This window comes from Narcine bancroftii, chromosome 2, assembly GCF_036971445.1.
Source record: "Narcine bancroftii isolate sNarBan1 chromosome 2, sNarBan1.hap1, whole genome shotgun sequence".
NCBI classification, from domain to species: Eukaryota; Metazoa; Chordata; class Chondrichthyes; order Torpediniformes; family Narcinidae; genus Narcine; species Narcine bancroftii.
This window is the reverse complement of record NC_091470.1, coordinates 247,868,308-247,892,136: the sequence shown is the minus strand read 5'-3', so window position 1 is coordinate 247,892,136 and position 23,829 is coordinate 247,868,308. Positions and strand designations below refer to the sequence as shown.

The following is a 23,829-nucleotide window of genomic DNA, read 5'->3' as shown; positions in this document are numbered from 1 at the left end:
CTGCCTAAAGAAATCTCTTGGTGCCTGCCACATTGACCACCGCCAGTGGGCTGATAACGCCTCAAACCGTGCATCTTGGCGCCTCACAGTTTGGCGGGCAGCAGCCTCCTTTGAAGAAGACCGCAGAGCCCACCTCACTGACAAAAGGCAAAGGAGGAAAAACCCAACACCCAACCCCAACCAACCAATTTTCCCTTGCAACCGCTGCAATCGTGTCTGCCTGTCCCGCATCGGACTGGTCAGCCACAAACGAGCCTGCAGCTGACGTGGACTTTTTACCCCCTCCATAAATCTTCGTCCGCGAAGCCAAGCCAAAGAGAAGACCCTGAATCCTCTCAAACATTACTGTAATGATCAGAAGTAAAGTGGATTTGGGAAGAATCAAACAAGTTGCAATTGTAGATTGCCCTTGTAAAATACAATTGTATAATTTAGAGTAATTGTTACTTCAGAGTTTTGAGCTGGATTTTAATAAATAATTACAACTTTATAGTGTGAAGTTCCTAATGTAAAGTTAAATCACACTCCATTTCTTTCAGTCTGCTTCCAGCTGTAGAACTTAAGTTAATAGCTTCATGTTGGAGTTGGGATGTGTTAATTGCCATACACTGTCTCAAAAATCAATCTGTTCTACATGGGAAACAAGGAGGATAGATAGGAAAAAGCCTTTCAGTTATATGCAAATTTTCACAATGTCACTACATCCAAAGTGATTTAGAACCCACAACAGACTTTTGAAATGTAGATTCCTTTATAAACCAGGACATCATGTTATCAGAGTAGAGTACAGAACAGAGAAAATTAAGATGACATTTAATAGAAATGAAGGATTTTTATAGAGGAAGTAAAACATTGTTCACATATCTAGCAATTAGTTGGTGGGACTGGTCACCAGAGAAACCAGACTGAAAATAATTGGCAAAAGAACTTAAGGGACAAAGAGTTGTTTTTTCATAAAAACAGTGATTTGTAACTCACCACCCAGAAAGGGCAGTGGAGCCAGGTTTAATAGTAACTTTTGAGGGGAATGGATAAATAGGTGAAAAGTAAAACTGTGCAAAGTCATGGAGAATTAATATGGAATGTGGGAGGACTTGGATCACCTTTTCAAGGAGCACAGAAAGCACAATGGATGGAATGATCGATGCTTACTTCAGCTGAATTTAGATTTCCATGGTCCACAAGCCTCATGGAAAGTGGATTAGTGATTACACAGAATTCTTCACACTTAATAAATGTGTGGAAACTGCCAGGTGTAGAACTGTATCTGAAGTTCAAGAATCAGGGCAAAGGAAGGGTGAAAGGTTAACTTACTTGGGGCACATAATATGCGAACATGTTTATTTAGAAGCCAAAAAAAAACCACATATTACTGGAGGAGTTCAGCATGTCAGGCAGCATCTATAGAAACAAATAGCCAACATTTGGGTCTAGATCCTGCATTAGGACTGAACAAGTATAAGGGAGAATGGCTAGTAGACAAGGTGAGGGGTAGGGGTAAGGCAAGAGCTAGCAAGCGATAGGTGAAACTAGGTAGGAGGGGTTGATGGGCAGGTGGAGCAAGATTGGGGAAGGAAGGCTGGAGATTACAACAAATCCTTAGAAATGTATGTGGTGACAACAAAGGGGTGCAGATTATGGAATCTGATAATTAAAGAAGATGATGAGTGGAACTAGATAAGGGACAGTGGGCAGATGGGAACAGTGGGAGAAAGAATGGGGGAATCAATGGGAGGAATGTGTGTATGATGATCAAATGAAAGAAGGGGTTTGAGAGAGGGCCTGCATAGATGAGAACAGAGAGGATGGGGTGACCTGAAATTGTAGAATTTAATGTTCATGTAGTTGGGTTGTAGACTGCCAAGGCAGAATATGAAGTGCTATTCCTCTAGTCTGCATTTGACCTCACCCAGGCAATCTAACAGCTTTTATTTAGAAACCCATTTTTGTAAAAGGTATCATAGAACCACAAAACACTATTACAGAGAAAGAGGCCATTTGGCCCTTTCATTCCATGCCAAACCATTTTTTCCACCTTGTCCCATCAGCCTACACCCAGACAATAGTTCTCCATACTAGTCCTGCATATGCATTGTTTGTCTGTGTGTTATGTCTAGTTGTGTGTCTGCATATTTTCCACCAAGGACTGGAGAATGCTATTTCAGGTTGTGGTTGTACAATCAGATGACAATAAACATGACTTTCCAATTTTGCTGTTACAAAAAAAACCTACAGAAGTAACAAACAAACTAATCCTGAAGCTATGTGACCTTGTTCTCAGAAGCTTTCTCTGCAATTGGATCCATGACTTTCTATACCACAGGTCACAATTGTGACAGCACTTATGTCATGAGCATCCTCATCAACAGAGCACCAAAGGCTGTGTATTCTGTCCCACTACACTCCTTGTACATCCATGGCTTTGTGGTCAAACATCACTCTACAAATTGGCCTTTTCTGGTGGTGGGCTTGATCTACGGAGGTGGCAGTGGGGGGTGGTTGAAGTCATGGCCAAATCCAAGATCCATACTAACCACAATCAGCCCAGCAAGTGGCACAGAAATGGGATCAAGAAGCCCGACTTGGAAGGAGTCACCTGATGGAGTAGTGGCCAGTAGGAGAATACCAGCCCTCTCCAGAAAAGAAATAAAGTGAAGAAAATACAAAATTCAAGAAACACAAAACATAACAAAGATAAAGTTGTAGAGAAAAGAAAGAAAATCGCACCTAAGAAGGAAAAAGTAAAAACAACGGGAAAAAAAAGTAAAGACGCCGGAAGAGAAAGGAGAAGGCCTTTACCTGCATGAAGAAACAGGGAGCCGTTGTGGAGAAGAGAGCCCACTCTCCAAGGTTGGTGACGACCCCGCAGAGTCGTGACCTCCTAACCGCTGGACTGTAAAAATGGTTCTCTGAGCCAAACAAAAGCGCACAACTGTGCATGTGCGAGGAGTCGCGCATGCATAGTGCACTCATTAAGAAAAAGAGAACACCAACGGGAGGGGGGCCCAGCTGAGGAGCGAGTAAACACAGGGCGACCAGCTGAGGAATGCCCAACACCAGGGCTCTCAGCTGGAAGAAGAGGAAAGCGACATGAAAGGGAGTGATAGGAAAGAAGAGCAGCAGCAGGAGGCCCAACAGATGACTAGCCCAGAAGAAGAGGTTCAACAGCAAGAAACCAAGCAAGAAGAAGCCCAGAAAAGTGAGGCAAGCAACCCAATAGGAAAGTCATAAGAGACACAGATACAAGGAAGAGAAGTAGAAGACACAAATACAGGTGCAGACACAGAAGAAGAGGAAGAAGAAGACCAAGATCTGCACAGAGAAATAGAAGGTAAAATAGTTGAACAGAATATAGATAAAACATTTTTTCAAGAACAAATGAGAGCATTAAAAGAATGGTTGACATTAGAATTTGGTGAAATGAAAAGAAAAATGAAAAGTACAGAAGAAAAAGTGAGTAGAATAGACCTGGGCATGACAGAAATAGGGAAAATATTCGAAAATGTGGAAGAACAAGAAACGGCTGTAGAAATGGAAGTGAATGACTTAAGAAGAAAATTGGAAGAAAGTGACAAAAAAGTTAAAGAGTCACAAGAGTTGTTTGCTCATAAGATTGATATGATGGAAAATTATAGTAGGTGAAATAACATAAAGATAGTGGGCCTAAAGGAAGATGAAGAAGGCACAAATATGAAAGAATTTATAAAAGAATGGATCCCAAAGGTCCTGGGAATTACAGAAATATAGGAAGGAATGGAAATAGAAAGGGCACTCAGAACACTAGCTCCAAAACCACAGACACAGCAAAAACCAAGATCCGTTTTAGTAAAATTTCTGAGAGATACAACAGGAGAAAATATACTGGAGTGGGCAAGGAATAAAATTAGAGAAGACAAAAAACCATTGGAATACAAGGGTCAAAAAATATTTTTTTTACCCAGACATAAGTTTTGAACTCTTAAAGAAGAGGAAGGAGTTTAATACAGCAAAATCGATCCTATGGAAAAAAGGTTATAAATTTATGTTAAGATATCCGCTGTGCTTAAAATATTTATCCCTGGGGAGCAAAACAGACTGTTCTTGGATCCAGAGGAAGCACGAGAATTTGCAGAACGCCTGCAGGACAGGAGAGATGAAGAGATGTAACAAGGATGAAGAACGACGATAAAATACATATAAAGATGTAAAAATAATGTATAAGTAAGAACTGAAGAAGGGAAATAAAAGGGAAGAAAGGAAGGGGGAAAAAAAGAGGGTGAGCTTATGTGAAGAAAAACATCTTTTCTGGAGGGGGTTGGGTGGGAGAGAATAACCGTCACTGCGAAATCAGTCGACACTTGCAAGCGGGTTCGCAATCCAAATGGAGAGAGGAGTTGTGGTTGCCCGGCAAGGGATAAGGGGCAACTCGGGGGGGGGGGGGGGGGGAGACACATTTGGGGTTAAGGGAATATTAGATGTAGGAGTTGTTGAAGTATTTTATGTTTTAAAGGTGTTGTCATGCATTGAGTTCAAAAAGGGAAAATTGAGAGATGAAAATGGGGAAAAGCGGGATGGTGGTGGTGAGGAAGCGTAAATGAGGTGTAAGTAAACAGGATATGAGATGGCCATGTTGAACTATATGACTATAAATATTAATGGAATACATTACCAAATTAAATGAAAAAAGCTATTAAATTTTCTGAAAAAAGTAAAATAGACATAGCATTTGTGCAGGAAATGCATCTAACTGAAGTGGACATAATAAATTAAGGAGAGACTGGGTAGGGCACGTAGCGGCAGCATCATATAATTCAAAAGCCAGAGGTGTAGCTATATTAGATATATTCAGAATTTTGGAATTTGATCAATATATATGCACCTAATGAAGAGGATCAAAAGTTTATGCAAGATATGTTTTTGAAGATTGTAGATACGCAGGGGAATATATTGATAGGAGGGGATTTTAACCTTAATTTGGATCCAATGTTGGATAAAACTGGACAAAAGACTAGCAAAAAGAAGCCCAAATCTTATCAATTTGAACCCTTAAAAAGAGTTGACCCCAAGTTCCTAAGGAACATGCGGTTTGCCAAGAAGCACAACAAAAGAGGAAAAAAAAGAATGGGCAAAAAATGAAGGGCCAGCAGTTTGTGACATTCATGGCCCTTGGAAGATGGCAGCTGTGTGTAATATGTATTTTGAGTTCTTCATTTTTAATAAAACTGAAGTGGTTAGAACGAAAAAAAATCCACTCTACAAATTAATGGATGACATTATCATTTTCAACAGAATCTATAAGAACCATGAGACAGGGAAATCAAGGGATATGTAGCTTGGTGCCAGTGCAGCAACCTCTCCCCCAATATCAGCAAGACCAAGGAGCTTGTAATGGACCTCTGGTGAAGGAACAAAGTGCACTCCCTGGTCTGCAGGTCTTCATCAACGGTGCTGAGATGGAGATAGTAGACAGTTTTAAGTGCCTGAGAGTAAACCATGTCAATGCAATGACCAAGAAAGCACACCAGTGCCTCTACTTCCTCAGAAGCCATATAACACGATCTTGGGAAGGTGATGGTCCTCCATTCTGGAGACGCGACCTACCCAGCGCAGTTGGATCTTCAGCAGCGTGGATTCGATGCTGTCGGCCTCTGCCATCTCGAGTACTTCGATGTTGGAGATGAAGTCGCTCCAATGAATGTTGAGGATGGAGCGGAGACAACGCTGGTGGAAGTGTTCAAAGCTCCCTCAAAGGTACATGCTATGTGATGATGTAGCTCATCCATATTTTCAATATACCATATTCTTTTTATATAATCTTTGTCTATCATTGTGAAACATTAGGTTTGACTTGAAGTCCTGGCCGTCCTAAAAGGACTGGGCACAACCTAAATCTCACATTCAGAACTTCCAAAAACCAAAATGACAAATGACCCATGAACTTAGGACAATGTTGTTCATGCCACGGAAGCCACAGCAGTCTGCAACTAATCTTCCCTCTTCGGGAGAATCTGCCTCTAGCCCAACCATCTCCCACTCTGTGGAGAAAACAGCGTAGTTTGGTTCAATCCAGTCTCCACCACCACATCTGGCAATACATTCCAGGCACTCACTACTCTCTTTGTAAAAAAAAACTTACATCATTCATGCCCATCATTCTATCATTAGCTAGATCAAACAATATAGAGACCAGTTGGCCATGTACTTATTTTGCAGTGTTCTTCAGAAGATGTCCCACCCTTATAGCTACACACTAAATGTGGTCTGATCAATTCGATATCAACCTTATGGCCTCCAATCCCTCATGAATGGAGGAGTCCTAAGCTCATTGGTCAATTTTTGCTAGCGATTCCTCAGCAATAACATATTTATATTACACCTTTATCATATCACAGAAAGATATTAAGATAGTAACCAAGTTAGTTAACAGTAGGGGTGGAGGGAAGAGGAAAGGTGAATAGGGGTCTCTGAAAATAGGATCATGATTTTAAAATTGAGGCATTTCACCCTGAACAGTCAAAGAGAAAGGCATCTACTGAGGCTGTTAGAAAAGTGGTTGTGATTGCAATGACAATAAGGGAATTATATTGATCCTAACAATGCAGCATAAAGATGATTCTGCCAACAATTAATGTAACAATGGATACTGGGGTGACCGAAAGTTTAACCAGCAGTTACCTCCTGAAGATAATCATTATCCTCCATCCTAAATATCTGTCATTAAACCTTCGTTTCTGTGCCAAGCTGCTGATTTAATAGAAAGATGGGATTCCATTTCCTTCTTCCAAGAAAGAAGAAAAAAAGGAATAAGAGGATGTACCAATTTGGTTTAAATTTTGCTAACTTTTTTGAGGAATCATATCATAAAAGAGGATTAAACTTTGAACCTCAGGTTTTTTTTTGTTCAAGTTCGTATGATGTGAAGGAGGCACAGAATATTAAGATCTGATTTAATCTGGTGTCAACTGATAATATAACTCAAATGCTAAAGTAATTCATATCCTACCCAATTTAACTGTATATTCCTCCCAATTTATACCCCATCCCATTTACATTTTTACCCTATGCCCCATTTGCACTCTGTTTAAATGGTCTTTAATGGAGTTCAAAATGTTCCACCAGTGCTGGGGTAAATGGGTTGATGCCAGATCATGCAATCTGCATGTGGGCTTTCAACTTGGCAGGTTAAACTCAGAACTTCCAATTTTTAAATAAATGCTTATATTTCATCTGTGTTATTAGGTTTACATTTGGATAAATGACCTTATCTTTTATATTTTGAGGAGGACAAATGAATGATTATGCATTTGAAGTTGACATATTCCAAGCAGGGATTTTTAAGTGCTTGCAAATCTTTAAATCATATTCACACATTACCCTCTTCTGTAAAGTGCAAGTATAAATTAAACAGAAATCAATACAGTTGACTCCATTCATTTTACAATTTTTTTCTTAAAAATGATGGAACAGTGCATTCAATTACCCTGACTTGTCATTCTCATACAAGGGCGCGTCTCATAACACTTGAGCTAAATGCACTGACTCATTGTTACAGTGAGAAGAATACACTACATTGCAAGTTCCTTATACTTCCTCTGGACAATGAAATTTGCAACCGAAAGAACGCTTGGACTTCAGCACTCGCTATCATAGTCACTTCAAAGCAAGTCTTGCTTTCATTTCATACTTTTAGTTAATAAAATATCCTGAGTTCAATTTGTCTTTGTTGCCTGAATGTTGCTCTCTGCCAAATTAGTCAGCGTGTGCCAGCCTTACACAAGTGCAAATTACTCACAATTACTAGGCCTCTATGTATTTTATAGTATCTGCCCACAGGCAATAACTTAAGGGAATGTGAACATCAGACCAACAAACAGATACAACAATAAGAGACAGCATAATTTATTTAAATATGCAAATTAAACTTTTAACTTACCTTCTCTCTGGTATTCTATTTTGAATAACAGTTGCAGTGAATAGTGTATTTTTTTTAAAAATTACGTTTTTTTACGTATTTTTGAATGTTAATTCGTCCTTCCAATATGCAACACCAGATTTTAATTCAGATTTCAATGAGCAAAACAGACATGGATGCGAAATTTATGAATTTCTTGAGGCAGCTTATTCAGAGTGTCTACAATTTATCATCACCTTATCAGGTGATATGTATTAAATGTAGGGCTTCCGAGAGCAAACTTTGACATTTAGTTGAACTAAGTAAAGTGTGATTCAAATGGTGTCTCTGGATATGCAAGATTTCAGACAATTGTTAAACCATATGGTGGATTTTTTCCTGCCATCGTTGTGAGAATTTGATGCTGTACATCTGTGTTCAGTGAAATAAATGGTGCAACTGACAGCATTTCAGTTTTCTTAAAATATTTCAATCATTCTAACACCAAGTTTCAGCAAACATCTGCTGCAGAAAATTCATTCCACTGCAATGCTCCGTGTCACTCAGTACCCTCTTAATTATTTCATTTATTTTACTGATTTCAGCCAAATCTTTTCAAACTTGTTTAAATCTTTTTTGCCAAATTGGACATCATCTTTAAAAAATTTAATGTGTATGTTGTGGATAAATTTAATGTTCCATTATCAAATGTTTTTGATAACTCTCAAAAATGTAGTTTGGCTTGATATTAACATCTGGCAGAATGATTCCCAGTGAATTTATTATCTTCAGTATCTTGACAGGAACAGAGGTGTGCATGGAACAGTGGATTATGTATTGTTTCCACCCACCCCCCCACCCCCCCAACCCTCTTCCACAGCAAGTCAAACCTATTGAAACTGCAGAGGGTTGTGAATGCGGCTTAGGCCATCACACAACCCCACCCCTTTCTTCCATTGACTCCTTTATACTGTACATCCTCTTTTTCTTTCTTCTTTGGCTTGGCTTCGCGGACGAAGATTTATAGAGGGGGTAAAAGTCCACGTCAGCTGCAGGCTCGTTTGTGGCTGACAAGTCCGATGCGGGACAGGCAGACACGGTTGCAGCGGCTGCAGGGGAAAATTGGTTGGTTGGGGTTGGGTGTTGGGTTTTTCCTCCTTTGCCTTTTGTCAGTGAGGTGGGCTCTGCGGTCTTCTTCAAAGGAGGTTGCTGCCCGCCAAACTGTGAGGCGCCAAGATGCACGGTTTGAGGCGATATCAGCCCACTGGCGGTGGTCAATGTGGCAGGCACCAAGAGATTTCTTTAGGCAGTCCTTGTACCTCTTCTTTGGTGCACCTCTGTCACGGTGGCCAGTGGAGAGCTCGCCATATAACACGATCTTGGGAAGGCGATGGTCCTCCATTCTGGAGACGCGACCTACCCAGCGCAGCTGGATCTTCAGCAGCGTGGACTCGATGCTGTCGACCTCTGCCATCTCGAGTACTTCGACGTTAGGGATGAAAGCGCTCCAATGGATGTTGAGGATGGAGCGGAGACAACGCTGGTGGAAGCGTTCTAGGAGCCGCAGGTGATGCCGGTAGAGGACCCATGATTCGGAGCCGAACAGGAGTGTGGGTATGACAACGGCTCTGTATACGCTTATCTTTGTGAGGTTTTTCAGTTGGTTGTTTTTCCAGACTCTTTTGTGTAGTCTTCCAAAGGCGCTATTTGCCTTGGCGAGTCTGTTGTCTATCTCATTGTCGATCCTTGCATCTGATGAAATGGTGCAGCCGAGATAGGTAAACTGGTTGACCGTTTTGAGTTTTGTGTGCCCGATGGAGATGTGGGGGGGCTGGTAGTCATGGTGGGGAGCTGGCTGATGGAGGACCTCAGTTTTCTTCAGGCTGACTTCCAGGCCAAACATTTTGGCAGTTTCCGCAAAGCAGGATGTCAAGCGCTGAAGAGCTGGCTCTGAATGGGCAACTAAAGAGGCATCGTCTGCAAAGAGTAGTTCACGGACAAGTTTCTCTTGTGTCTTGGTGTGAGCTTGCAGGCGCCTCAGATTGAAGAGACTGCCATCCGTGCGGTACCGGATGTAAACAGCGTCTTCATTGTTGGGGTCTTTCATGGCTTGGTTCAGCATCATGCTGAAGAAGATTGAAAAGTGGGTTGGTACGAGAACACAGCCTTGCTTCACGCCATTGTTAATGGAGAAGGGTTCAGATAGCTCATTGCTGTATCTGACCCGACCTTGTTGGTTTTCGTGCAGTTGGATAATCATGTTGAGGAACTTTGGGGGACATCCAATGCGCTCTAGTATTTGCCAAAGCCCTTTCCTGCTCACGGTGTCGAAGGCTTTGGTGAGGTCAACAAAGGTGATGTAGAGTCCTTTGTTTTGTTATCTGCACTTTTCTTGGAGCTGTCTGAGGGCAAAGACCATGTCAGTAGTTCCTCTGTTTGCGCGAAAGCCGCACTGTGATTGAGAATATATTCTCCTATTGCTTTGGTAAAGCAGTTAAACAAGGAAGCCTGCAGATGCAGGGGTTGAGTGGAATACACAAACATGTTGGAGAAACTCAGTAGGTCACACAAGCATCCATAGGAAATAAAGCTTATCTAATGTTTTGGGCCAGGATTTTTTGAAAGGAGTATGCAAAAGCAGTCAGACACCTGAATAAAAAGATGGGAGATGAGAGGAGGGAAGAAGGGGCAAGGGGAGGAGCACAGGCCAACAGGCAAGAGGCCATAGGTTGATACAGGTGGGAAGGCAGAATAGAAAAAAAGCTGAGAAGTGATAGGGGAGAGAGTGCTTTTCTGACAGGGGAGGGAAGGGAAGGGGACAGGGAGCTGGAGAAAAGGAGACAGAGGAATCAAGAAAGAGAGGGACTTGGGGGACTGGGGTTAATGGAGGTTGTAGAAATTGATGTTAATCCCGTCAGGTCGGACATTTCCCAGATTGAATATGAGGTATTGTTCCTCCAACCTGTGGTTAGCCTAGGTTTGGCAGTGCATGAACATGCTCTCTTCACCTCCACCTCCCCCCTCCCACCTCCCCGTCGGAAGAAGATTCAGAAGTTTGAGATTACACACCACTAGATCAAGGACAGATTCTTTCTTAGGGTTATCAGACTCCTAACTGAAACTCACACGAGTAAAATTATATTGTCTTTGCTATATATTTACAGATATTTTTCTGTAACTCTGCACTTCTGTGCTCTACGGATTATCTATGGGATGTCCAGCTGGACAGCTCACAAAGCAAACTTGCTTACTGCACTTTGGAACATGTGACATTAAACTTGAACATGGACTTGACTTGGATATATTTTGCTGTTCCTTCATTTCTGCAGCAAAATTCTTCCCATCATACAGCTCTGTGGGAGTATGAACAGCACACAGAATGCAGAAGCTCAACAAAGCCATTGCCACTTCCTTGAAGGAAATTAAAGATGAATGCCACTTCCTTGAAGGAAATTAAGGATGAATAATAAAAATCAGAATGGTGAATTTAAAAGTGTGGCACCCCAATGTCCTAATCAGAAGGGTTTGTGGGTTCAAGTCCTGATCCAGAAATTTTAGAGCATATTCAAGACTGGTCCTCCCACTCCAGTGCTGTGGGAATTCTGTACTGTTGACGATGCTATCTTTCAAATGAAAAATTAAACTAATGCCACTTTTGGTTGTTCAAGGAATCATAAAATATCCCGTCCAACTATTTTGGTTTTTAAACCAACCAATGTTTGCCGCTCCTTCAAAAATCAGTGAGATTATTGGCTATTATCATATTGCCTCTTTGTGGAAGCTTGCTGGGTGTAACTTAGTTACTACATTCATGCACTACAACAGAGGTTATGTTTCTGAAATACCTCATTACTGGTGCAGTAGCCTTCGACACCTTGATGTCATGAACACTTACCTCACAGGTGGACAGAGTGGTGAAAAAGGTATTTGGCATGCTTCAGGAAATGGAATATTCTCTTACAACTATATAAGATGTTGGTGAGAACAGATTTGGAGGATTGTCTGCAATTCTGGTCATTAGGAAAGCTGACATTAAACTGGAAAGGGTGCAGAAAATATTCACGAGGCTGTTACAGAAGGGCTTGCATTATAAGGAGAGGCTGAATAGTCTGGGACTTTTTTTTCCCCTTGGAGCAGAGGAGAATAAGATGAGACCTCATAGAGCCATATAAAACCATGAGGGCTTAGATTTGAGAGGAGAAAGGTTTAACAAGGACACGATGGCAACTTTTCTCCCCCACACAGAAAGGTGTAAAAAACAGGCATAATTTCAACTTTTAAAAGACATACATGCATTGGAAAGACATGGTGGTACATGGACCAAATACTAGTTCACATAGGCAACTTAGTCGACATGGAATAGTTGGGGCCAAGTGCTTGTTTCCTGTGTATTTCTATGATGCTAAAGTTATAGATGATAATATTGTCAAGCACAAATATTTTTAAACATTAACTGAAACATGGCAAAAATTGAATTCTGCAGATATAATCCAAGTGTGATATATTAGCTTCGGCAGACAATTTGGTTGTCATTAAGTACTTGGCATTAGTGCCTGTTTCCAATGATAGAAACCGCGAGGACTCTAAATAAATATCTCTTTTCAAAACCTTGTCAGTTGTACATGCACATTTCTGTCTGAGTATAAGAACATCACCTATTAATACCATTTTCCAGTTTGAGAAATTTTAATGCACTCTATTTGAATCACTACTTTTTTTCTTTCCAATATGAGGGTTACTGGATATTTATGCAAAATACTGAAAGACTGCAACAAAATACAGAATGTTAATAAACTTGTGGGATAGACAAATGGCATTAAAATTTCAATATAGATAAATATGAGGTGACACATTTGAAAAGCAGGCCACCTACTGCTTGGAAAATAAGAGTTGAAATGATCTAAAGGTTCGGTTACACAGATCACTAAAAATGGCACATAAGGTAAAAAAAAGCCATAAACATGCAAAGCACTGAGATTCACTTCCAGAGGAATACAAATGAAAAGCAGGATGGTTATGTTAAACTTGCACAAGCTACACTTAAAAATACTCTGCAATTTTTTGGCTACATTGTATGAACTGGCAAAGGTTCAAAAATAAATTTACAAGAGGAGATACAAGAGACTGCAGATGCTGGAATGTGAAGCAAAAAAAAAATAATTGGAGGAACTCAGCAGGCCGAACAGCATCAGTGGGGGGAAAAAAATGGTTGATATTTCAGGGTGGAACCCTTCATCAGATGCAATTGCAAGATTTGCCAGAAAGGTACTGGAACTGTGTATGGTTTACAAAGGAATTGGCAGCATGATGCTTTTGTTCTGATGGGTGAAAGGGTAACCAAGAAATGAAGCAATGAATTCAGGAGGCAACAATGAGCCAGAGAGGGGCAAATGCACAGAACTTACCGTCACAGTTAACAAATGAATTTAAGGGATGAATTTAAAACCATTTCAGTAAACGAGGGAGAAAAGAATAAAACGTTGTGCTGCTGAAGTAAGATAATCAACTGGAACATTAACAATGTTGATCTGTTTCTGTGCTAGATATTTGATAATTTTTGACTGAGTTTCTTGTCACCTATCCTGACATGGCACACTGTCAAACAGCTTGAGAAGCATGCTTGGATGCTTTACTATATTGAAGATGCTGTACAAATGAATGTTGTTGCCAATCTTAGGTAAAGCAAATGCACAAAATCCTCATTTGGCTGCCCAAATAGTAATCTCCATGCAAATATTTGAGCTGGAAAAGACAGCTTGCGGGGGATCTGGGAGCCACTTTCCACCATGAAGAGCATGTTCCACCCACAGAGTTCACACAAGTTATTCCACAGTTTTGTATCTTTCTGGTGTCCATGTTGTGTCTTCAGAAGTGTAATAATGAAAGCACATACATGCTAAATCAGCAAAAATCATTACAGAGTACTCATTAATAGCACCTGGAGATGACAGGAGTTTTTATTGAAGATATCTGGAATGTAACAGAACTTGCTTTTTATTTAAAAAAAGTTTATGGAGTGAACACTGTGAGTGAAAGCCTGTTCTATAAATTTGAATATTTTCGATTTGTGATTTTGAATAAGTAGAAATTTGTAGCAAATAAACTTATGGTTTAGTTACCTAAAATAAATAGCTTTGCCCAACTTGACAGATGAATTTTTTTTTCTCCACATGCACCAAACAGAAATATTCCATAACCGCTGGCAGGTTTCAACTTCACTCATACAGAAATCTAATGCAGGTCAAATGTCTGGATTTCTTTATTGAAATATACCTTTTAAAGCTCATTTTCCTTTTGCCCAGTATATTTCCCTCCACACTTTCTCTTTCAATTGAAGAGGAGGACAAAGAGATTGGACCTTTCAGTGAGTTTTGATACCAACATTTCTCTGTTTTGCTCTGGGCTGAATTGGCCAACACTTAGAATCATGGAGTACAAAAGATTCCATATAACCCATCATCTGCATGCCCACTCTTTGAAAGAACTATCCAATTAATCCCACTCTTCTGCTTTATGTCATAATCTTGCAAATTTATCCCCTTTGCATAATCATCAATTTTTAAAAAAATATTTTATTTTTATTTTTTTTACAGACTCTAAGTAATTTCAACAATCAATACAATCTTTTTCAACATTCATGGAACGTATAGAGACTGTGTTTTCTCCCCCTCCCTTGCCCTGAACACATAGCCATACCGATTATACATTATACAAATGGAGCCCCCACTGAAGACATTAAAAAAGGAACAACCTAATTAACTAAAACAAGTAAGAAATAAAAAAAACTAAAATAAAACAAACTATAAAAGGGGCTAAAAAGAAAACATGTGTCACCTGTGCCATGTTCCATTTCCTTAACCCCAATCCTTTCCCGATTTGGACAGATTTTTGTTATATCCATATTTCATGGGGAGGGGGAGTTAGTCAATCTACCTATTCATGTATTTCAGATATGGCTGCCACACTTTAATGAATGTGTCAGGTTTCCCCCTTAGATTGTAAGTGATTTTCTCCAAAGGAATGCAATTCTGCATTTCCATATTCATTGAGTGGTATTTAATTGGGAGTCGGACTTCTACGTAACTGATATACACTTCCTGGCTATCGCCAAGGCGAACTTCACGAACTGAATTGATATTTGGACAGTCGAAAACTCACATTTCCAATATCTCTCAAAACGTACAACTCTGGATCTTGCGATCAAATTTATCTTTTGAAAGCTACCAATAAATTTACTTCCATTGTCTTGCCAGGCAGAGAATTTTGGATCACAACAGTTCCCCATGTAAAAAACATCTTCAGATTTGTACTGATTTTTTTTCCCCCCATGATGTTAAATCTGTGTCATCTGGTTGTCAGCTTTCCTGCCACTGGAAAAAGGATTGCCTTAAACAGAATCAGAACTTATTGTCACGAACCAGTCACAAAATTTGTTGCTTTGTGGCAGCATCACAGTGGAAATATTCATCTAAACCATCTACAACAATAATATAAAAATAAAAGGGCACAAAAATTAAGGCAGTGACTTTGGTTCATTGATTATTCAAGAATCTGATGGCAGGGGATAAGAAGCTGTCCTGATGCCACTGAATGCTTGTCTTTAATCTCCTGTACCTTTTCCCTGATGGTAGCAGAGTGAAGAGGGCATGGCTGGCTGGTGGGTGTCCTTGAGGATAGAGGCTAGTTTTTTTAGACATTGCCTCTTATAGATGTCCTTGATAGAGTGAAGTCTGTTGCCTGTGATGTTGCAGGCCGAGTTAACGAATCTCTGGAATTTATTCTTGTCCTGAATGTTGGAACCTCTATACCAGATAATGATGCAACCAGCCAGAATGCTCTCCATGGTACACTTGTAGAAGTTTTTGAGAGACTTTGGTGATATACCGAATCTCCTCAAACACCTCACGAAGTATAACTGCTGGAAAGCCTTCTTCATGATTGTACCAACATGGAGGCTGCAGGACAAATCCTTGGAGATGTTGACACACAGGAATTTGAAGTTCTTGACCCTCTTCACTATTGAGCCCTTGATAGTGGGTCGTGTTCCCCTGACATCTTCCTGAAGTCCACAATTATCTTCTTGGTTTTGCTAACGTTAAGCACAAGGCTGCTGGCGTGACATTACTCAATGAGTTGATCTATCTCCCTCCTGTTCGCTTCCTCATTGCCATTTGTGATTCTGCTAACAACTGTGGTGTCATTGGCAATTTGTAGATAGCATTGGAATTGTGCCTGGCCAGACAGTCATGGGTGCATAATGAGTAGAGTAGTGGGCTAAGCACGCAACCTTGAGGTGTGTCTGTGTTGATAATCAGTGAGGAGGAGATGTTGTTTCCAATTCGTATTGACTATGGTCTCTGGATAAGGAAGTCAAGGATCCAGTTGCAGGATGAAGGCTGAACTGAAGTCAATTAAGAACAGCCATATGTATGAGTGGTGTTTTCGAAGTGATCAAAGTTACTCCATCATCGCCTTCCTGATTTGGAATACTTCAGCTGAACTTCCCCATATCCCTTTCTGCCCTTAAGAACACAACCCAAGCTTCTCCATTTGTTCCATGTTACACTCTAGTCAATCTTCTCAGAACTCTTTTACCAGTAGGGAACACCAAGTTCTTGGCTCAAGATCAAATAAATCCCAAATAGGAGTGTTGGACTGAACTTCTGGATGAACTAGGTCATGTTAGAGGAAAGAGAATTCATGCAAACAATTGTCTAAAATTGCAGGCCTACTGTGGCATTAAATGGGCAAGAAAGGCTCAATTTGCTTGAACATTCAGTTGAAACTACATTATGAAATAGAACTCAACAGGACATTTGGTACAGGATATTTCTGCCAGGTCAATGGACCACCCCAATTGGTTCAATTCTTTTTCTCTTTCCCATAGATCTGGAAATCTTTCCTTTAACTCAAATCATGAAATGGGCTCATAATTTCAGTTCTTTCCTCTGAAGTTAGCTATGTTATAAACAGAATCACTGAGTTATGCAGTGCAGAAATAGACCTTTCTGCTCAACTTATCTATGCTGACCAAATTGTCCCTCAGAGCTAATCCAATTTGTCTGCATTTGGCCCATATCCCTCTAAACCTTTGCTATCTATGCACTTGTCTAAATGTCTTTTAAATGTTGCAATTGTACCTGCCTCTACCAATTCCTCTGTCAGCTTGTTCCATACACCCACTACCCATAATGTGACAAAGATGGCCATCAGGACCCCTTTAAATCTTTTTATTCCCACATTAATTTTATACTTTTAAACTCTCTCAAACTGAAAAAAGACTGTCAACGTTCATCCTATCTATGCCCCCACTGATTTTACATACCTCTATAAGATCACCCCTTGAAGTATCATGTGTGAAATTCAATTCTCCCATTCCTCTTGGTTTATGGGGCTTCATGGCTGCCAATCTGTCCATTAGCAGAAAGTGGTTCCATGGGTGACACCACTTTGGTGCCACACTGTGCAGTTCCCATGATGTAAAAATAAACACCAATTCTGGTTTTGCTATTAGAAAGACTTACATATATTCACCATCATCACAAAATACATGGCTGATGTATTTTTTCTAAAGCATTTGCTAAATTTCTATTTGGTTCATATTAGTGAATAATAAATATTCTAATAATGAACTAAGAAAGAGTTTGACAAACTTATTTTTTAAATGACTATGACTTTGAGTTATCAAAAACATTTACATTTCAATTGGTTATTTTTCTAAAGATGGCCTTCACAATATGTAAAAGTCCAATTTTAAGAAAGTTTCAAAGGATTTGACAACCATCCTACATGATTTTTAAAAATTTGTAGTTTGGGTATTCTAAGAGATTTTTGATTTGGATTCAATCTGAACAGAAAAGTCCCAAAACTTCCACAAGAACAAAATACATTGCTTACCAAAGAATAAACATATTTCATTTTGGAAATAATTGTTTGTTTCCTGAGATGGATACATAGAAAGATCCAGAATTGGGACAGATGTGTCAGAAGTAGTTTAAGTGTATTTGACATATTAAATTCAACCAAGATTAGAATGAGGTTTTGATAATCATTTCTGTTCTTAGACAGACCATTGGGTTCAAGGATGGCTTACTACCATTTTATTTTCTCAGGTGGCTACTGAGGCCAATGTGGAATTCAGACACTGTTCTGCAGATGGGTTAGGTGGGTAGTTAATTGCGATTCTTTGTGAGAGTTCTGGCATTCCAGGTAACAAACTTCATACAGTGGAGTCGAAGTTGTCTGGATGTGATTTATATCTATATGGATAGATGCGGCATCCCAGCTTTCACCCAAGCATTGAGAGGCATTAAGGTCCAAGATGACCAACAAGCTACACACTGCTGCACGAGACAAATGCCTACATTTTAAATAAAACACATTTGTAGGTGTTACAAGGTCAGACAAATGGAATGTAAAGGATGCAAGTCATTTATATCCATCTCACTTGGCTTTACAATTTCAGCTCCACATTATTGACAACACACATCATTGTCATATTACTTGTCAAATATAGAAATGAATCAATTTTTATGTCAAAAGATTGCGAAGCTTCAGCACTCTTGGATTGACAGGAGAAGAAAGATTGTGTGTCTAACACTGGGCGTACTGACATTCACTATTGTGCTCGATTGCAATGGTTTCAGTTTTGCTCTGGGAATAAAGATACAAGTTAAAGCAAATGCCAACAAAAAAATGGCATATGCATTCCAGGAAGAAAGCAGCAACAGCTTTAAGGAAGAGTTGGTCAATACTGACAATGATGTAAGAAGTAGGAGAGAAATAAATGGAAATAGGATTGTAAATGTAAAGGATGTAAAACAGAGTTCAAAATATATTCTACCTTTCAGGGGAAAATACAAGGCTGGCAATCAATAATGGAACATTATTGTTCAAATATTGCAACAATAAATACTCAGAAGAAAAACTTTTCGAATCCTACTGTGGATTTGAATGTGGCGTACAAGATCATGGCAGGTTTGGAGAGGATAAACAAAGAGATGCTGTTCCTATAAGCAGATGTTTAAGAACCAAAGGACAGAGATTCAAAATGATGAATAAAAGATACAAAGGGGAATCGAGGAAAACATTTTTTCATGCAGACTGCAGTTATTTATTGACTGTAGGAGTAATGGAAGCAGAGACAATGAGAGGGTTTCAAACAAATGAATGGAAACACAATAGAATTATTTGCAGGGCTAAGGAGTAAACGTAGAGAACAGAACTAATTGGATTGCCTAAAAGAGTAGCCTGAATGACCTTGATCAGGCAAAGAGCTTCGATCTATGCCAAAATGATTCCATACAGGCCAATAAATCTCTGATATGTTGCAGCTTGTTCTCTCAGAAACACATTTCAGTTTCATGTTCATTGTCTTTTACAGAAGTTAGAATTGTATTGCTTAACATGATATTAATTCAGACATTCCAATTCATTAACTGAATAGCTAAATCCACAATAGCCAACTCAATAACAGCAGCTCAACCCTGTTGTTCAGATTAATGCTACTCTTCCATCCTCACCTGGGATGAAAAGTCCTTGGTCTGATTGAGAGTGAAGAACAAGGAGAGTTGGCTCAGAGGGACCAAGCATTAAAATTGCCAAGTTAGCAATGTGGCTCCTTCACTGCAACAAGTTTAGATTATCAATGTGTAAAATTATCTTGAGTGGTCCCACTTTTGTGCGATTAACCCCATCCAGTGCTAACTTTCATGGCTAGGTGCTTCTTGTCCATTAGTCCTGACTTTGACCAAGATCTTAATTCATTTTCATCCCAGATAAAAACTTTCAGGAGAACTCATCATTCTCAGGTTCGTGCCTGATTCTTTAACTCCAATGCATAACTGCTGCAAAAAGTGTTACTTCTAAAGGATTTATAGAATAGAACAATAAACCACAGCACAGGCCCTTCGGTCCTTGATGTTGTGCTGACCTATATATTCCTTACTAAAAAGGTACCAGACTGTCCCTACCCCATAACCTTCTATTTTTTAAAAATCCGTGTCTGAGAATCTTTTAAATGTTTCAGCTTCCACCACCCTCCCTGGCAAGGCATTCCAGGCACCCACAACTCTCTGGGTAAAAAAAAATTCACCCCTGATGTCTCCCCTAAACTCTCCTCCTTTAATTTTGAACATATGTCCTCTGGTGTTTGCTGCTCCTATCCAAGGAAATAGATGCTGGCTGCCCATCCTATCTATACATGTCATAATCCTGAAGATCTCTATCAAGTCTCCTCTTATTCTTCTATGCTCCAAAAAGAAAAGTCACAGCTCTGCTAAGCTTGCCTCATAAGACTTGTTTCCAAATCCAGACAATATCCTGGTAAATCTCCTCTGCACCCTCTCCATGGTTTCCACATCCTTCCTATAATGAAGTGACCAGAATGAACTTAAGTTCAAGAATGAACTAAGTGAATTTAGCACTTAAGTGTGGTCTTACCAGAGATTTATAGAGTTGCAACATGACCTCTCTACTCCTGAATTCAATCCTCCTATTAATGAAGGCCAACATCCCATAAGCTTTCTTAACTATCCTATCAACCTGTGCAGCGACCTTGAGGGATGCATGGATTTGCAACCCCAAGGTCCCTCTGTTCATCCACACACTTAAGTAACCAACCATTAACCCTGTACTCAGCCTTCTGGTTAGTCCTTCCAAAATGCATCTCCTCACACTTATCCAGATTGAAATCCATCTGCCACTTTTCTACCCAACTCTGCATCCTGTCTATATCCTCTTGAAATCTTCAACAACCTTCAGCGTCATCTACAACTCCTCCAACCTTTGTGTCATCAGCAAACTTACTGACTCATCCTTCCACCTCCAAGTCATTTATAAAAATCACAAAGAGCAGGGGTCCTGGAACAGATCCTTGCGCACTCCACTAGTCACCAACCTCCAGGCAGAATACTTTCCTTCCACTATTACTCTCTGCTTTCTTTGTATAAGCCCAATTTTTATCCACACCAGTCACGGTTCCACTGATCCCGTGCCTCGTGACTTTCTGGATAAGTCTCTTGTGGGGGATCTTGTCAAATGCCTAGCGAAAATCCATGTTGACCACATCTACCACCCTACTCTCATCAATTTCTTTTGTTACCTCCTCAAAACACTCAATTAGACTCATGAGGCATGACCTTCCCTTCACAAAGCCATGCTGACTATCCTTGAGTGGACTGTACTTCTCCAAATGCTCAGAGATCCAATCCTTAAGAATCCTCTCCATTAGTTTGCACACCACTCATGTTCGACTCACCGGTGTATAATTCCCAGGATTCTCCCCATTACTTTTTTTAAACAATGGGACTACATTTGCCTTCTCCAATCCTCCAGCACTTCTCCAGCTACCTCTTCTCTCACTTCTCACAGCAGTCTAGGGCATATTGCATCAGGCCCCAGGGACTTATTAAACTTGATGCTTTTAAGAAGATTCAACACTTCCACTTCCTTAATCTCCAAATTGTTCAGCACACTGGCTTGTTCAATTTCAACCTCACTGTGATCAAGGCCCTTTTCTTTTGTTAATTCTGACGCAAGTATTCATTTAGGTCCTCCTCTGTCTCCAGGCATATGATGCCTCCTTTATCCTTCAGCAGTCCCATCTTCATCATTCTGTTCTTCATATACACTTGGAACACCTTAGGATTCTCTTTAATTCTACATGCCAAGGCCTTCTCATGTCCACTTTGAGCTCTCTTAAGTCCTTTCTAAAGCTCCTTCCTGGCTACTTCTCATGAGCCTATATCTAATGTATGCTTCCTTCTTCCTCTTGACTAGATGCCTGAACTGTTTTGTCAGTCATGGTTCCCTTTTCTTACCAGATTTTCCTTGTCCCAATGGGAGAAACCTATCTTGAACCCAGCACAAGTGGTCCCTGAACTTCCTCCACATTACTTCTGTGCTTTCACCCTTAAACATTTGTTTCCAAATTATTCTTGCTAGTCCCTGCCTCATCCCTTCATAATTACCCCTTCCCCAGTTTAACACTTCCTCAGTTTGACTCTTTTTATCCTTTTCCATAGCTCACCAAAATGCTCCCCCATCAAGAGCTCTGTCACCTGACCAGGTTCATTCCCCAGAACCAGATCCAGTAGGTCCTCTCCTCTAGTCATCTGGGTAGAAACATTGAAAATAGGTGAAAATATGCAAGTCCCTCCATCCCCGGTATCAGCCTACTGAACCTTTTTTGCACCCCATCCATGGCGAGGATATCCTTCCTCAAAAAAGGTGACCAAAACTGCATGCAGTACTCCAGGTGTGGTCACACCAAGGCCCTGTACAGCTGCAGCAGGATCTCCCTACTCCTGTACTCAAATCCTCTTGCTATGAACGCCAACACACCATTCGCCCTCCTCACCGCCTGCTGCACCTGCACGCCCACTTTCAACGACTGATGCACAGCAACACCCAAGTTTTGCTGCATCTTCCTTTTTCCTAAACAGATACTATTCAAATAATAATTCTCTTTCCTGTTCTTACCTCCAAAGTGGATAACCTTGCAGTTATTCACATTATACTGCATCTGCCACGTCCTGGCCCACTTGCCTATCTTGTCCAAATCACCCTGCACTCTCCTAGCATCCTCCACGTAGCTAACCCTGTCACCCAACTTCATATCGTCTGCAAATTTCGAGATCACATACTGTGTCAGGAATTCTTCTTGTACATACCTGAAAAATTCAGCCACATCTATCCCTCTTGCAGTCAGTAGGTGCCAGTCAATATTAGAGAAATTGAAATCATCCATAACTACATCCCAGTATTTCCCTCACCATTCTAAAATCTGCCTGCTTCTCTGGTCCTCGATGTCCTGAGGGCTATTTGGGGGCCTATAGACTGCTCCCAGCACAATGATAGCTCCATTCCTATTTCTGACTTCAACCCACACTGACTCAGTGGACACTCCTTCTGCAGCATCCTCCCTTTCTATAGCTGTAATACTATCCCTGACCAATAATGCTGCTCCCCTCCCCCCACCCACCAATCCTATTCTTTTTAAACACCTAAATCCCCAGTACCTGCATCAGCCAATCTTGCCCTTCCTCTAGCCATTCCTTCAGTAATGGCACAACATTGTAGTTCCACGTACTGATCCATGCTCTAAGTTCATCCCCTTTATTCCTAATACTCCTAGTATTGAAATAGATACATTTCAAACCCTTCAACTGACTATCTTTATGTTTTGTCCTCTGTCAGTCCTTCCTCACGAACTAAGAGGACAGCATCACTTTTTGTCCTTCTACCCTAATTTCTGCACTCGTATTCTGATTCCAACCCTCCCCTACTCCTACCTATGTCATTGGTCCCCATGTGGATCACCACATGGTGATCCTCCCCCTCTAGAATGCTATGAACTCGATCAGAGACGTCCCTGACCCTGGCATCTGGGAGGAAACATGACATCTGGGAGCCTTGATCTTGTTCACAGACCCCCCTATCTGCTCTCCTAACCAATGGGTCCCAATTACCATAGCTCTCCTCTTCTCCCCCTTCCCTTCTGAGCCGGGAGGGAGAGGGTGGGGGGGGGGCGGGGCAGTCTCTGAGCCGGAGACATAACCACCTCGACTTGCAGTTCATGAACAATCTTTCCAGTTGTTACATTTACATGGTCAATCAGGCTGTGTATTACTTTTTTGGATGATAAATGTTCTCTATTGATGGTGTCTTATTGATATCCATAACATGACCAATGACTGATAAGCAAGGCACTAGAATTCTAAATAAAAGTCATTAATCACCACAGATAGAGTAGCAGTAAGTGCAGTGCTATTATAATGGCAGCAACCAGGGTTCGAATAAAGCACCGTCTGTAACGAGATTGTACGTTCTCCCTGTATGTACGTGTGTTTCCTCTGGGTTCTCTGGATTCTTCCCACCCTTCATAAAATGTACAGGGATAGCAAGTTAATTAGGGTATTTGGGCAACATGGGCTCGTGGGTCTGCATGGACAAATCTT

At 40.5% G+C, this 23,829-nt stretch overlaps 2 protein-coding genes across 6 annotated transcripts in view; one reads left to right on the top strand and one right to left on the bottom strand.

Moving 5' to 3' along the window:
- The window catches only part of znf407 (zinc finger protein 407), a 589,445-nt gene that overhangs the window by 80,514 nt on the left and 485,102 nt on the right, over window positions 1–23,829 (bottom strand). The gene's annotated exons all lie outside the window — the stretch shown is intronic.
- Window positions 2,508–5,115, top strand: LOC138752658 (large ribosomal subunit protein eL29-like). The gene is made up of 2 exons (XM_069915399.1): window positions 2,508–2,591; window positions 5,002–5,115. The coding sequence occupies exons 1-2, from the start codon at window positions 2,508–2,510 to the stop codon at window positions 5,113–5,115; spliced, it is 198 nt and encodes a 65-aa protein (XP_069771500.1).